Below are 16,870 nucleotides of genomic sequence, written 5' to 3'. Positions count from 1 at the left end.
TGTTTGCTAACAGTTTGCTAACAGTTGTTGCTAACAGTTTGCTAACAGTTGCTAACAGTTGTTGCTAACAATTTGCTAACAGTTGCTAACAGTTGTTGCTAACAGTTTGCTAACAGTTGTTGCTAACAGTTTGCTAACAGTTGTTGCTAACAGTTTGCTAACAGTTGCTAACAGTTGTTGCTAACAATTTGCTAACAGTTGCTAACAGTTGTTGCTAACAGTTTGCTAACAGTTGTTGCTAACAGTTTGCTAACAGTTGTTGCTAACAGTTTGCTAAGACTTTTGTCTATTTTGTAACTTTCACAAACTTCTCCCACACAGCTACTCAGAATTGTGGCCTGTGTGATAAATGAACATGCTTAGCGTAGCTTAACAACAAACTACTGGTAGCAGGGGAAATAAACTAGAATAGCTTTGTCAAAAATAAAAAAAACTATTTCAAAACACTGGACGGTTCTCTTATTACATTTCTACTTGTACTCCCTTTAACAAGATGAACAAGATCCAGCACATAAAAAAAAAAAAACAGATTTTGAGTTGTTTTGACAGAGAAATGTTAAATTGTCGTAATCGCCGCGTATATTTAGAACGAGAAAAAAAGGTAATTACTGTAAAGCAGATATCAAAGTTGGCACAGTGACCTTTTTAAAGAGCCACTTCTCTATTTTTAGAAAATACACCTGCAGGCTCAGTCTTTCTCCCCCCTTCGTCCTGAGTGTTTGAGGTATTAATCAAACTGTTCTTCACAGTGACGGGCCCATTAAAGGAGAAACAGATAGCGTACGTGTGCAGAGAAACCCTTCAGGTAAGGCTTTTTGTGTGACGGGCATGCTTGTTGCCGTCTGTTGCATTGTGAACTCTCTAAAGATACACTGCTGACTGAGTGACTCATGTGTTTTTCCCAGCCACAGAAGAGCTAAATAGTATTTAACCTCGCCAGACCACTAACTACACTGTAGAGGTAAATGCTGCAGCAGCATAACAAAAAGTCCATAGCAGAGCATGCCAGACTGTCTCTGTTCTGTTGGTGAGCGGTCACATCCTCACTGCAAACTTTTATTGGATAATCAGCACTGGAGACCACAGGACAGTCTGGCACTGAATACATAAGTTAGAAATGCCTGCAGACAACTAATGCAACAAAGGTCTTTGTCTGCCTTTGTTTTGTGAAAATGAAATAATCATGCACTTTCCTTAGCTGATTCATATAAATAAACAGAATGATTAGAAGTGATGAGAGTTCGACCTTCATATACAAACATTCTCGTGTACTTTGGTTTTACTTTGCAAATTCTCTCCTTTCTTGATTTCTTCGTAAGCTTTTCTTTTCATAATCCGATGTTTATTTTCTCTCATATCTGTGCTTTTTAGGGTGGTCGCACCAAAATATATTCATTTAACTGTGACATTCACATGTTTTAGTAAAATTCAAATATGAATCAGTATGACCACTGTATTAAATGTCATGACTGATTTCATTTCAACAAATAGAATAAGAACACTACACTTAATAGTCTGTAATACTTACTATTATTACTGCTATTATGTACACTCTTGTTTTGTCTCCTTATGTTCATTTGATAATAAGTGTCTTTATGTTATAGATACATTTTAACTACTCATCTAGAGTAGTTTTTTGTTCTCGGTAGCAATATAGAAAGAAAGAGGGAAATTACCTGCAACAAAGGTTCCCAACTGGAATTGATTATCAGTATTCTTAAAGGGGACATGTAGAATATATTATTATTGTCCATCAGGGTAGAAATTTGTCTTCAGCTCACCAAAACATAAAGACATACTATACATGATTCTTAAGGCCCAAACGCACTGACAGCTAGAGTTGATGCTGCTATGGTGCACTGCAGGTGTCATTCATTAGTATTAATGAATGAAGAGGAGAATGAAACTAAGAGCATCTGTTTCCACATTAAATCAACAGTTGGGTGTTTGATGGTTATCGATATCTGCTTTAGAATGTAACAAAACAATCATTCTCATTCACTCTGCTATAGTCTTGGTTATCGTACAATTGCATATTTCAGATCAGGTGTCGGCTCGAACATGTACGGATGTGTTTGAGAAGTTCACATTTTAGTTTGTTTCATGGTTTGTTGACGTAGCCTGTTGAGCCTCCTGAACCAATCAGAGCATAGCGAATCCCCAGGAAGGGAGCATTAAAGAGACAGGAGCCTAAACGGCCTATTTCAATCAGTATGAGATAAATAAGGAGATGTTTTTTTCGAACAGGAACTCATGCAAAGATATTCCAGTAGAGCCGCAGAATATAAATATAGAGCTGGAAATGTGCAGAAAATGACCTCTTTAACTAACATTGTATTTTAATCAAACTGCCTGAAATGACCTGACACACACAAAACCTGGAGCCGTAATGTTTGGTTTCTGAGTGTTGACAACCATCAAATAACTAATCATCACAGTGAAGCAGAAAGCTTTGCTCATTAACATTCTGTGTTTTTTCCAGGGTTTGTATCACCTGCACGAAACAGGAAAAATGCACAGAGACATAAAGGTACTACAGTTTCCTAAGCTTTAAATTGTCTTTGCATTACTGTCATTGTACATTATGATGATGTGCTTTATCACACGTGTGTGCTTCTCTGCAGGGAGCCAACATCCTTCTGACGGAACGAGGAGACGTCAAACTGGGTCAGTGGTGATCTAGACACGTGTTTGCACCATATACTTATTTCACTACTCTTTATATTAGATTTCACCTGCTCTGTTTGTCTCTTCTGTGTCTAGCTGATTTTGGAGTGGCAGCAGAGATCAGTCTCTCTGTGGCCAAAAGGAAGTCTTTCATAGGAACTCCTTACTGGTAAGATGAATGCAGCTGCACTCACCTCAACCGCAGCTCTAACTGAACACACAACCCTTTAATATCACAGCCAGTGTTTTCTGCAATATAGTTCCTTTTTGAATTCCTAGACAATAAAAAAAAACAACAACATTTACGCAAAAGATTGGAAACGGAGATATTTATTTTTTTATGACTATTCCTAGTTTTCCAGAAACCCATGGCTACTGCACTACCCACAATTGATAGTGTCCTTGCCTTATGCCACAGGCACATCATGTGCTATGGAATTTGGCGGGCATTCAAGCTGAAAACAGACATGCATTCAAATAACACTTTGAGTTTCAGATCTTTTAGTTTGAAGACTTAGCAGACACCAGAACACTGCATAGAAGTATAAAAAAGACAAAGACAGGTTCTTACAATTCTACCTTTATATGATTGTCCAGATGACATTAGGCCTGTCACAATAACTACTTTTCTTGTCTCAGAAATAATCACAATTAATAATATTATTGTCATTTGAAGATCATTTTATACCACTGATATAATGATAATATAATAGTATAATAATACAAGGGGGGGTGGGATTGGAGAGTGGGCACAATGATAATGCCACCGAACAACAGCAGATGGTGATTGTAGTACACAATAGACTGACGTGTGTATGTACTTTTCAGACACTTCTATACTGATTCTATTTATATTGAGTGCCATACAAATTGGAGCTTATAAAATATGAGATTCTCTGAAGTAATTATTGTTCTGATTTTGACTTGATAGTATTCAGTTGGAAAATTGTAAGTTTTTTATGACATGAATATGGAATGAATGAACTGATTAGCGTCAATTGTCATCTTAATCTGCCCCCCCCCCCCCCCCCCCCCCCCCCCCACTGTTTCAGGGCTTGTTGTGGGATGTTTCTCCATCTCCTCCAGCCAGCTGCTCTTTAGATAAAGCTTAGTTCTTTAGTTTCTTTTCCTGAGGTCTGCTTTGTTTCAACAAGCAAAGAACAGCTTCTGAACAAGCCAACACTTCCCAGACAATGTATGTCAAGTGTGCTCGCCCTTTATTGAATGCCTGATCTACTTTTTTAACACCTGGTAATAGGTTGGAAATGTAGCTTAAATTTCCTCTTATTGTCGAGAAATCTAATGAAAAGACCCAAAAGAACAATAAATGTTTCCTAGTAATAAGAATTATGTGTGTGATTATGTGTGTGTATCCGAAGAATGATATATGTAATTCTTCTGTCATAGAGCTCCATTGTTGTCCAAAAACCTATTGAAAACATATCAATGTGCCACTTTATTACACTGAACACTCACACAATTGTGTTTATTTTGACTCAATCCCAAACACACTGTCCTGCTTCAAAAAACACTCACCAGATCACCAAATGTGGATTAATCCGCCGCTGAAAATGGTCCTCATCAAACTGTTTGAGTAGTGTTTATGAAAAACTGCAGTGCCCAACTCTTTTAGGAAATTGTGGGTGGAACACAATGACTAATAGATACCAAAGCATCATTAAACGGCTATTGTCTGTTTAATTTCCTATTCAGCAGTGATATATGTGTCATTTCACTCCTCCTGTCCAGGATGGCTCCAGAGGTGGCAGCAGTGGAGAAGAAGGGCGGCTACAACCACCTGTGTGATATCTGGGCTGTGGGCATCACTGCCATCGAGCTGGCTGAGCTCCAACCGCCCATGTTTGACCTCCACCCAATGAGGTGAGTCAGCACAGCACAGCACAGCACAGCACAGCACAGCACAGGCGGCCAGAGTCACAGACATAATAAACTCTGCATGGTGTCAAAGCAGGAAGACAAACAGCACAGATTTGTGTTATGTAACATTTTGGCTGCTGGGTTTCCATTTTATCAGTGAGCAACCACTACATGTAAACAATTAAGACGTTTTTCCAGCCAGTGACATTTAAAACAATGTTTCAGAGCGCTGATGTTGATGTCCAAGAGCAACTTCCAGCCTCCAAGACTAAAGGATAAAAGCAAGTGGTGAGTTTAATTGTTTCTGAAACACATGAAGTGATAGTCCTGTTTGTCACATTTTAATCTTATCAATATCTTTTTATATTTTTTACAATGAATTGACATTTGTCACTCTCTCTCTCACCCCCCTTGTCTATGCAGGTCTACAGGTTTCCAAAGTTTTGTGAAGATGGCTCTCATCAAAAACCCTCGTAAAAGGCCGTCAGCTGAGACGCTGCTGCAGGTCAGCTTCTTCTCTGCAGCTCGTCATTAATGAAAAGCAGTTAGCAAGCCGTCTGTCTTCATATAGACACTATCATATATGCACTGCTCATAAATAGAAGAAGACTTCTATTTTTAAACCTTTTCATAGAGAGCTTGGAAATGAATGACTCACATTCATACAGTTCTATATAGTGACAATGGGAGCTAAGTAGGAATATATTATTCAGATTCATTCTGAGCAGATATGAGCAGCAACTGAATTTTTGACATAAGTATACATTACATCATCACTGCCACACTGAGAACATTGTTTTTTTTAATAAAATAAAGTTAAACACAAACAGTAAAATAACCAAAACATTGCAGTCATTTAGCTTTTATATAAACATGAAAAATATTTATTGGACTCAGATTAAGTAGGCGGTCCCAAAGGACAGTACTGGTTAGTTAAAAGAAGTGACCACAATGTTTATGTTAACTGATTTGTCTTTTTTTTTCAATGCTTTGTTTATTGATTTTTTAATTGAAAACAAACACAACATATAACATCCCTCCGTAACAATCTCAGCAATAAGGATAAATTCAAAAAATTCAAAAATAATAATAATCATCATCTTGATGAGTTGCTAGAAGCAGCTACCTTAAAGTATTTCACAACAACTCAATACATATGTTGATTCTTCACTTTCACAGCTGCGTCCATCTCAACCATGCTCGCTACTTTTGATTGGTTGATTAGTTAGCACAACACATATAATGATTTAGATATGTGTAACCAGGATAGCAACATACTTCCATAGAGTGAAATTCTGAACATTAACCCTTATATACTGACATATGATGACCTCTCGTAATGTGACCCAAAATAAACAAAAATGTAAATATTTCAAATTCTTAAAATTTGCAGCTGATACACGTTATTGTACAGTTTTTTTACACATATTAAAATTGATATATTATATAATTATATTCTTCACATTTACACATTTTTAGTGTAAAAACTGTAGAATAAACTCTCTCTGCTCTCTGAAAGCTTCATTAATAAGGATTCATCTGTGACTGATGATGAGGTATTCATGAATGATTTGCTGTGCAGAAATTTGGTAGAGGCTAATTATACGGGGCTGCTGTAAATGCTCTGAATATGAACAGTGTGTGAGGGTCAGAAAAGGCTAATTAGTGAGCATTTGCTGACATCGACATATTTTCCTGATCAGTATTCAAGATCATGACCAATCTGTGTCTTCTTCCTCCAGCATCCGTTTGTGACACAGCTGTTGACCCGTAACCTGGTCATTGAGCTGCTGGACATGGCCAACAACCCTGACCTCCACAACTCCCACACACACAGCATGGATGACAATGAGCTGGAGGTCAGTGCTGACAGGACCCAGACAGAACTGATACCAAGGCCAGGGACTTTTTTACTGGTGTGTTATATAAAAGTGTTGTGTTGACAGGTTGGGGAAGCGGCTCCAGACAAGATTCAATCGGCAGGGAAACACCTGCCTGTGGAGAGAACCCTGTCTGAAGAACAATGTGAGGACACACCCACACAAACACACACACACACACACACACACACACACACACACACACACACACACACACACACACACACACACACACACACACACACACACACACAAACATAAATTAAGGCTGACATTTTAGATCAAATGTCAGCCTGAGGATCTTTGCAGTTGTGAGACAGATGTTTCCAGTCTTTTCGCTGATCATGTCCTTGACTAACCTGTGTATTTCATGCATGAGATAAAACTGATATGGATGAGCATACATACCAAAGCATTGTTCAACGTTTGGGTAATACACTCATGCCCCTTTTTTCTGCAAACAAACAGCAATGTAAGAGTGAGGATGTGGTTTCAGGAGGAGTTGGGGGTTAGCTTCCTGGAGCTTTATCAGTTGGTTGGTTACCATCGTGCCTGTAAAGAGACCAAAGCCAAAACATGTGTTCCCCACTGAATCTGGCAACTCTGTAGCTGGAGTTGCTTCACAGACAGCTGTGCAGAAAGATAACCTGTCAAAAAATAGATCCAACACTTACATTTTAACATTCGTGTTTGTTTACGGGTTAAAGAAATGCAAGACATTGGTGGTGTTGATCAGTATATTCTTCTGTCGGTTGGTTAGTCCATCACTCTGGTCAACTCTGAGATATCTGAAAACAGCTGGATTGGATGGATTGTCTTGATATTTTGTACAGACGTTCATATTCCCCAGATGTTGAATTCTACTGACTTTGGAGATCCTTTGACTTTGACTTTGACTGTGGTTTTGAGATAAATGTTGGATGGATTACCATGAAATCTGGTACACACATTTCATGCCCCTTCAGAATGAAGTATAATATATATTCTGGTGATCCAGTGAATTTTCATCTAGCTATATATGCTAAATATCAACATGTCGACATGTTGATATTTAGCATTTGCTCAAATAACCCGTGTAAAGCCTCACAGAACTGCTACCGTGGTAACTTTGGTCAGAGCACAGCTAGCTTCTTCCCCCTGCTTCCAGTCTTTAAACTAAGCTCAGCTTGGCTAACTGCCTCCAGCTTTGTACATAACACACAGATATGAGATTGAAATCCATCATTTCATGTCACTCTCTGGAATGTTGTCAGTGTGCATATTTCCAAAAATGTCACCCCCATCTCCTTCATATGTTTTGGTATCCTTTTGTCTTAAATATGAATCAGGAATATAGCTCGTTTCTGTACAGTGCAATTGATGGCAGTGCTTGTTACTGTAAGCACACATGTCTAAATCTACTGTATGTTGGTTGTACTTGCTGAAGAGTGGCTTCATTGTCCAGCATGACCCTCTGTATTCAGAGCTGTAATCTCCATAATATGACTGAGGACAAAAGCCTCTCAGTCAGCCTACTGATGGCTGCCCTGCTCCTGTAAGCCGTCCATACATGTGGGACGGAGGCTGCGTCAGTGGATGGCACAGGGAACATGCCTCTGGTGTGTGACAGACAGTGGTACTTCTATGCTCTCCCTCTGCCCCGAGTGACTTCATATCTCTGCACTGCCTATCGGCCTCTTGTGGTGCTGGTGTAATCATCTTTTCTTCACACTCTGCTCCGCTACCATATCATAAATGAGTCTGGTGTTGACCTCAACTTCCCACGCTTACAGTGTGCTATTCACACAAGCCACGAGCACATATAACACCTGCAAGTCAGTCTGACCAACATGGACTTTGAAGGCTGAGATTACTACTGCTACTGCTGCTAACACTTTCAGAAAGCTGGGTAGTGAACATCAGTATCTTATGCTATTGGCCAAAATGTGCCCATATCAGAACGTGTAAATGACTGAAAGTTGCCATCAAATGTGCAACCAGATCTTGTTCACTTACCCTTTGATGAAACTTTAGGATTTGAATCAAAATATCAAAGTTTGACCAATTTTAGATCATTTTTACAAAGAGGGTTTTGTATTTGATATTGTCACTAGTATCAAACAATTTCAGATGATACCCAGTCCTACTAAATAGATATATTGAACTAACAATAAAATAAAAAATGCAATATTTATGCATTTGCATTATTTGTTATAATGTTTTAACTCTTGTCTTTAACTCAAGTTCACCAACCAACATTCAAAAGCCCAAATAAACACTAAAAACCTGTTTTTCTTGCTGTAATGATTCCTCCTGTTCATACTGACCATTAGAAGATCTCTTCATAATGTACTTACAATGGAAGTGACGGAGGACTAAATCCACAGTCCTCCTTCTGTGTAAACATGGATTTAAAAGTTGATCAGAAGCTAATATGAAGCTTCAGCTATACGACTACACTTCCACCACAGCTCAACAGGGAAACACTAAGAGGGAATTTGATGCTAAAAAGACTGTAAATGTGTCAGATATCACTTGATATGACTAACTCACACTGATGAAGCTCAATAGAAGCTGATCATCTACTTTTAAATGACTGTGTGGATTTTGTCATCCATCACTTCCATTGAAAGCACATTTGAAGTTCATCAGCTGTGTCTAAATGAACATTAAGTGCTGATCTTTTAATTGTCAGTATGAACAGGAGGAATGATTACAGCAAGAAAAACATCTTTACTGTTCGTATAGACACCTGACTGCTGGTTTAAGAGACACTTCAAATTGTGTCCTTTAAAGGTAAAGTGGAAAACAACATAGTGCAATAAGCAGGTGAGGAAAGAAAGCTGGTAGTGTGTGGAGGGCAACAGGAAACAGACATAGTAATGCAACAGTGAGGCATCATGCTGCAAAAATAGAGCAATACAGAAGAGTTTGGGGAAGTTGTTGAGTTCAGTTATATTCAGTTATAACACAGGACAGAGCTTTTAAATCAGCACTCAACAAGAGATCTTTGTTATGGAACAATTGAAAAGACTTTGATAGATGATGTTCATACTCTTCCAGGCCTCTGGGAAGATGGAAAAAAAACAATTTTCCATTAAACGTCAGATTCATTCATTCTTGTTCGTTTTGTTCGTTGCCAAACTGTAAAGAAAAAAAACTGCAGAAACATGTAAGAACTTAAAATGACAATAGAGCTTTTTTATCTCTTTTGACGCAGGCGTTCAGCAAAAACCATGAGAAATAAGTGAGGCAAGTCGATACAACGGCTTCCGCTTTCTGGTTCAATAGTTTGCTCATCTTCTGTTTCAAAGTCAAGCTTTCAACCGATAGTTCAGGTTCACCATGGTTACAGGGGGAGTCACTTCCTCCTGTTTAATGTGTTTTGTCTTTAACATTGAAATATTTATGCTGCGTTCTGGATCATACTCATTTGCAATGTCTTGTAGGCTGCATCACTATAATCACCTTCATCATCATCACCATCATCAACACCATCATCATCATCACCTTGAAATAGCTAAAGAAAAATAAAGCTGCACAGTATGGAGCTAGAGCTGCAGGAGCCAGCTTATTATTGACATGATAGATGATGTGTGGCTGCAGAGTGCATCCTGTGTCAAGCCACAGCTAATGCTAATCAATGCACTTGAAAGTGAGTGCTAATCAATAGTCTGGGAGGACACTGGCCTGCTCTTTGGTGACTTACTCTGATTATAAAGCCACTCTGCTCTGTGTGAATAAAGCAGTTGTTTCATTTTGATCATTTTCTTTGCAGTTGATCAGGTGAAGTTTGGGCCCCCGCTGAGGAAAGTCACAGAGCCTTATCCTGATTTGGTAATGCTCTGATATTTTTTATTACTATCTTGTATATCTGTGACATACATAAATATATACGTGAATACGAGCAAATGTTGCGTTTTGGCTCTTCTTTCAGCAGGGCTCTTATGATGATGACTGGAGTCTGTCTGGAGATGAAGACAACTCACCGTAAGTTTTCTTCTTCACTGGCTTTTATAAGGAGTCTGTCCAATGTATTTGAAGGGATGTTGAAGTTTTTCCAATGTTTTATTATGTTGGAAATCATAGTATAATATTTAATGACTACATCGGTTATTTGATTTCCTGTGGTGTACTTTACCGTTTTATTTTTTAGTGTGGTGGAAAGAAACTGGTCACAGGGTATTATTACTGATTGAAATGATTGATAAGAATACGAGGATAAGATTTGAGTTGGATAAACTGGAATTACTCTTAAGTATTGGCATAATATCAGCAATTGGTAGCCTCATTTCAAATATCAGCATCATTATTGGACTTCAGAAACCAATACAAGTGGACTCCCGGTTCCCTTCCCTGCCATTGTTATCGGCCATTCAGGCCCATAGTCAGATAAACACCAGGTCTTCCTGTTGCAGGAGCCTGTTGGAATGTGTGGAGCAAGCTTTGCAGCTGAGGTAGGCAACGTCCATCAACTCCAGCCTATCCTAACAGCAGTGTGCCCCCCCCCCCCCCCCCTCCTCCTCCTACATGAATTCATCTGAAATAAACCTGTGCTTGTGATGATGTTATGATGTAAATGTCAGCTAAACATCTTTGATATAATCAGTGGGTTTGTGATCTCTCTCCTATTCTCTAATCCCATCCCCAAAGCCCAAAGTCCTGCTGCACTTTTTCATTGATCTGGATGTGATTCATTACAAACCCACTGGTTGGAAGCTTTTTGTGCTTTTTATGTCTGCTTGTTTTTTTTGTTGGTGTGGGGTTTTTTGTTCATGTGCTGCCCTCAGCATTTTCAGCATCCGCCTTTGTTGTCCAGCTTTTCTGTCTTGACGGCGTTTGATTTTGGATTTCATGGGATGGCTTGATTCTTGACAAAACTATCCAATCAGAGGCTGATCAGGACATTTTCTCCTCTGTCTTTTAGGAGTTTAACCATCAAGAGGGCGCCATCTACTGACGTGAGTGGTAACTATATAAGCAAACACCAAAGCTGCTCTCCAATTGCATACTATATACTGATTCTAACCTGGGTTTGAGTGAGTACATGATGAATCACACCAGACTCAGGCTGAACATATGTTGTTTTTAAAGAAGAAAGGTGTTACTTCCAATTTATCTGGTTAAGAACAATGTACAATATATATCAACAATTACACTATGGTATTAGAGCACAAAATCCCAATATAATAATTCTCTAAATAATTCAATTTAAAATCAATAAACTCAGAATTACAATCATTGTATTAAAACTCATTAATTGATATACAGTCCTTATGACCAGTATATTTTATAGACTTCCCTCAAGCAAATATAACGAGAGGTAAAGAGAAATGAACTATTAAGCGTACACTACTGATCAAATCTGAAGGTGCTTAGGTGACATTCATTCACCTGAAAGAATTCATAACAATAATAATAATAATGATTATAATGATAAGATAGAGTATTTAATCATTTTAGCTGCACAAACAGTGATTTTGCTGATCTTCAGTAGCTTTACTCTGTCTGTAACTGAAGAACGCAGCACAAACCACAGCGTGTGTCTGAACAGAAAATTAAAAAAAATGAATTATACTTGTGGTACTACAGTTTTTATTCTACATATTGAGCACATTTGCAACCTGTGTCCAACTCCACAAGTACTGTGACTATGTTATTTGTTATACAGTATTCTTTGCACGTTTTTAGTTCATTTGGATCAAAAGAGCTCATTTGCATATTTTGGAATCATGCATTATGACACAGCTGTAGGCGATCATCATAATGAGAATTTAGAACTCATGTTCCATATGAGAGTCTTCATGACATTTAACTGTGGACCAACACGAAGAGTTGAAGCGAATTCGTCGAACTCAACTGATTGAGAATCTTCTGTGATACAGGTACGCAATTGTTCCTTTCTTCTTGATGTGAAAAATGTTTTAGAATCAGAAGAGGAAAGGTAATGAAATATAAAAATATTAAGATCTGTGTACATTAACTCTTACCATGTGTGGCTACTTTTAAATTGATCTCATATAAGAGTTAGAGGATGTATTCTATAGATAACAGTTTAATCAATCAGTACAAAGTGTAGCTTAATACTCAGTTTTACTGCTGTCTCTTCATTTGTGTGTTAAATAAAAATGTAGCTTGATTTTGAATTGAAAGTTTCAGCAGCTAATTTGGATCAGGATTACTGATATGTTTATTATGAGATGATAACAAATGAATTTAACCTCACATTTTGTTTTTTAGTAATCTTTAAGAAGATCATGAACAAACTCTACTCCAAGATGTACTATCTACCCAGAAACTATCAGCTGGTGACTGTTCTGGGAAAGGGGGGCTATGGAGAGGTGCTCAAATGTGTTAAAGTGGACACTAAGGAGACTGTTGCTGTTAAGGTGCCAAAACATGACAAGGACTTGGACGATGAAGTGTGTTACTTTATTAAGTTTAATTTATCAATGATTCATTTATTATGTAATGAATCAGTGTTCAGAGATTATGCTGTGTGTGTGTGTGCAAGCATCAAACTTTTTCATGTTCTGATTTATCCACAGTTGGATATGTTAAACTACTTCAAGAGGAAGAACCTGGACAACAGCAACATCATCAGGTTCATTGACTCGTTCCTGCTGATAGACAACAGATGTGCTCTGGTGTTTGAGATGATGGAGGTGACCCTAAGGGACTTCTTTTACTACCAGAGGAACCTTACCCCTCTGTATTTACAGGAAGTCGGGAGTATAATCCAACAGGTATGGATACAGTACCATCAGAACACACAACTCAAAAAGCTGTCAGTGTTGGTACAGGCTGTGAATGTCATCCCTGATCTTTGTTCTTACAGGTGGCAAATGCATTAAAAGGTCTGAAAGATATTAAAGTGATCCATGCAGACATAAAGCTGGATAACATCATGCTGAACATGCAGCCCCTCACCGTCAAGCTAATGGACTTTGGATTAGCTTTACACACCAGTGAAGCAATGCAGGGTGACAATCACCAAATAGCACAGTATAGGTGAGCATCATTATTCTACTAGTTTTAGGATATTTCTGCCATCTGTGTTCCTCATTCTGTATTAATCTTTTTTTTTCATATTCAGGGCTCCAGAAATCATGTTGAGACTCCCATATTCAGAGGCCATCGACATGTGGTCTCTGGGTGTTGTGATGGGCTACATAGGTCTCGGTAACGTGCTCTTCGAAGGCAAATGTGATTATGAAAGAGTAAGTCTAAGTTTACTGCTTCCTTTTTACATTCTTCATATAAGATGTAGTACTGCTGCATCCATGTACTCTTTCATTGTTTACATCCATATTTGCTAGCTAGCAGACTTTGTCCTTTGTTACCTTTCTTTTTAGATGTAAGTTTTCTGTACTTCACATGTTTTAGATGCTATATGAAGCAGCCACATTTCAATTTGGACTAGATAGTATTTAGGTTTAAAACCCAGCCCTAGTTAATAGTGGCATCTATGACAATTGTAAAGTGATTTGCACCTCGAAGTTCACTTTACTAGTTTATAATAAATATTATTATGACTGCATCCTGCTGCATATCTTGATGTGATTCTGTGTTTTGTCTCCAGATGAGATGCATAGTGGAGCTCCTGGGTGTTCCTCCGTACCATCTTCTGTGTAACGGGAGGAATTCAAGAAAATATTTTATCCAAGACCCTGCTGGACACTGGAGGCTGAAGGTATAAAATAAAGTTATATGACATACATTTTATATGATACTTTTTACAATACAAACTGTTTTCACACATTCAGATATGGTGACACACAGATACAATAAGGTATCACAAGACCACAAAGTCATCTCATCCTTAACATTCTTTCCTTTAATTAAGATTGTATGTTCATTGTTTCTGAATGTCTTTCATATTCTTTCAGACACGTGAGGAGTACTGGGGCGAAAATACTCCTGTCACAGACAAAAGAATCTATCTTTATCGGGACCTGGACGAAGTGGAACATGTAAGAGTTTAAGTAGATGATACTGTAGCTGCTGAAGAGAGACTTTTGATTGATCACAAAGCTGATTTGACTGCTGTTGAATGTTCTCTTTGTTTCCTACATTAGTTGGACCTGTTGAACATGAACATGGTGAGTATTGAAGAAAAGAAGATGTTCATCAGCCTACTGAAGGGAATGCTACAAGTAGATGGAAAATTGAGGATAACCCCCAATGAAGTCCTCGCTCATCCCTTCATCACATGGAGCACCCAACGAGATAGCTCATGGTACGTATTTATGTTTATGGCCTGCACAACCTAAATGTTGCCTGCGCTGGGATGATGACAGTGCTCATCAGAGGAGACAGATGAATACATTAGGCCACCATTAGAGCAGATTAGAAAGCATTGTGTACATCATGATACATCAGGAATAATATTTAACTGTGTGTGTGTGTTTTTTGGCCCGTCCTCCAGGAGACAACGTGAGCTCCGTCTCCCTCCCTTTGTCCCAGAGCGTATCATGTACCAGGAGCACACTGCCACCACATCTGGTAAGAAATGGTCACCTCCAAATTGTGTCTGAAATGAGAAGATCTTTTTCATTGTTATTCATTCCAGCGAGAACAAAGTATTTAACTTGCTTTTGATTTTCAGATGACCAAGAGTCTGAGCAGAAGAAGAACTGCTTCAAGCGCTTCTGTTCTTTAATGAAGAGGACGTTCTGCTGCTGCATCAGAACGGACATCGACGAGGGCTGAGCGGTAGTATCGGGCAGCACGGTGGCTCAGTGGTTAGCACTGTGACCTCACAGAGAGCTCCTGGGTTCTGGTGGTGCTTCCTGTGTGGAGATGGCATGTTCTCCCCGTGTCTGCGTGGGTTTACTCCAGGTGCTCTGGTTTCCTCCCACAGTCCAAAAAACATGCAGATTAGATTGATTGGAGACTCTTAATTGACACTAAATTGGCTTTTGGTCTTTCTAAACTATCAAAAGAAAGAAATAATGTTTTTTTTCTAGTTTTAAATAAGCAAGGTGAGCCACTAATATATTTTTCTATATATTTTTTTATATAATATTGATTGTTGTTAGCTTTGAGTTTTACTTATATGACCATTTTCTGTGTACTATATATAATCAGCTTGTAAATAAACAAAATAAATAAAGAATGGCTCAAAAATAGATTCCTGTGGTATGCTCCATTATATTCCTTACATGTAGAATTGAGTAACTGACTGAGACTTCGGGTAGTCCCAGTTTGTACCTCTCATTAATAATCATTTGAAATATCTTTTCACCTGTGTAAGGACACTCATCACAATATCATCCACCATGCTCAATAACATCAGAATCTCTGTGTCTCAACCCAAGCATGAAGTAGAACTTCATCAAATCATGTAAATGAGCCATATTCCTATCTGTTCTCCACACTGTGTCCTTATTCAGTTATGAGTTTCACGCTATAACGTAATAACTTGTCATATTATAATGTTACAAGTGTCACGTTATAACGTTAAAGTTCCACATTAAAGCAATACGTTTCATTCTATGACATGATAGTTATTTTCTTTTCTTTTTCTGGTGTGGCAGCAGTACACTTCCATAGTTAAGTGTTATATAGTTGGTAATGCTTTATTTTTTGGGATTTGTCATTTCCTTATAACTCTATGAGTAATACTTGGCAGCAATTATAAACAAAATGCAACCTTTTTTTTTTACATGAATTTTAAGTCAAGATAGTCAGTTCAAAGCAGGTCAACTGAAAATGCAGAAATGAAATTTGTCAACACAGGCATGCGTAAAATGTAATTTAAATATGTAGAATAGTGTCACTTTGTTTCCATTATCCTTTTAATAAGTACTAACAGTGCTTTCTTGTTACCTGTCTTGAAAATGTGTATGAACCCCCCCCCCCCCAAAAAATTGATATATAAGCTTATATAAGCTTAATGTTTAATATGTTAGGTAGGTTGTTAACATTCAGAGAAGCCCTTGATGTTCTGCACATTAGTGTAACGTTAGCATGTTAGCAAGCAATGTTAGCCGTAAGCTTTGAGTAGCTACAGCGATTAACTGCTGTGTTAAACTGCAGCTGACTAAATGAAAGCGCTGTTCCATAACCTAAAAGTTACCCACAATGTCTTTTTTATATTTTATTTTTTTTTTTTTTTGGCGTCATAACCCCCACGAAGCAACTCATTTCACTATCAGAATTCCATTAATCTGTCTGATAACATTTGGCGAGTGTAGATTATTTTATCCCCGTTCAAGTTAGCAGCAGTCTAACCGGTTAAGTTCATTTCTCAATCGGCATACTGCCATACATTCATGCGGAAATTTACCACAAATTTAAGAATTCAAATATCTTTATGTGAAATACTAGGCAGTGATAGGCTTAATCAGCACTATGTGAACTCGTCCGGCAAGGGATTAAATGTAACAGACATTCATTTATAAGCCCTGCACTGTAGTGTGTGCCCCCCCCCCAGCAGTTGTGGCTCTAAACTGCTGCATAGA

General features: G+C 38.2%; 1 protein-coding gene across 2 annotated transcripts in view; it reads left to right on the top strand.

The window, feature by feature from the left end:
* map4k2 (mitogen-activated protein kinase kinase kinase kinase 2) overlaps positions 1–16,870 on the top strand; it is a 42,627-nt gene that overhangs the window by 16,578 nt on the left and 9,179 nt on the right. The window contains exons 5-17 of one of the 2 annotated variants that reach the window (XM_062444664.1): positions 750–805; positions 2,483–2,530; positions 2,625–2,667; positions 2,764–2,836; positions 4,417–4,548; positions 4,771–4,833; positions 4,969–5,050; positions 6,288–6,404; positions 6,492–6,570; positions 10,183–10,241; positions 10,345–10,394; positions 10,823–10,861; positions 11,332–11,365. In XM_062444664.1, the coding sequence (XP_062300648.1) occupies positions 750–805; positions 2,483–2,530; positions 2,625–2,667; positions 2,764–2,836; positions 4,417–4,548; positions 4,771–4,833; positions 4,969–5,050; positions 6,288–6,404; positions 6,492–6,570; positions 10,183–10,241; positions 10,345–10,394; positions 10,823–10,861; positions 11,332–11,365 (875 nt within the window). Of the gene's footprint in view, positions 1–749; positions 806–2,482; positions 2,531–2,624; positions 2,668–2,763; positions 2,837–4,416; positions 4,549–4,770; positions 4,834–4,968; positions 5,051–6,287; positions 6,405–6,491; positions 6,571–10,182; positions 10,242–10,341; positions 10,395–10,822; positions 10,862–11,331; positions 11,366–16,870 lie in introns of both variants that reach the window. The other variant, XM_062444663.1, reaches the window with a different exon arrangement.

The sequence above is a fragment of the Scomber scombrus genome, chromosome 23 (genome assembly GCF_963691925.1).
Source record: "Scomber scombrus chromosome 23, fScoSco1.1, whole genome shotgun sequence".
In the NCBI taxonomy this organism is placed as follows: Eukaryota; Metazoa; Chordata; class Actinopteri; order Scombriformes; family Scombridae; genus Scomber; species Scomber scombrus.
Note: the sequence above shows the minus strand (reverse complement) of the source record. Positions and strands in the feature narration are given on the sequence as shown.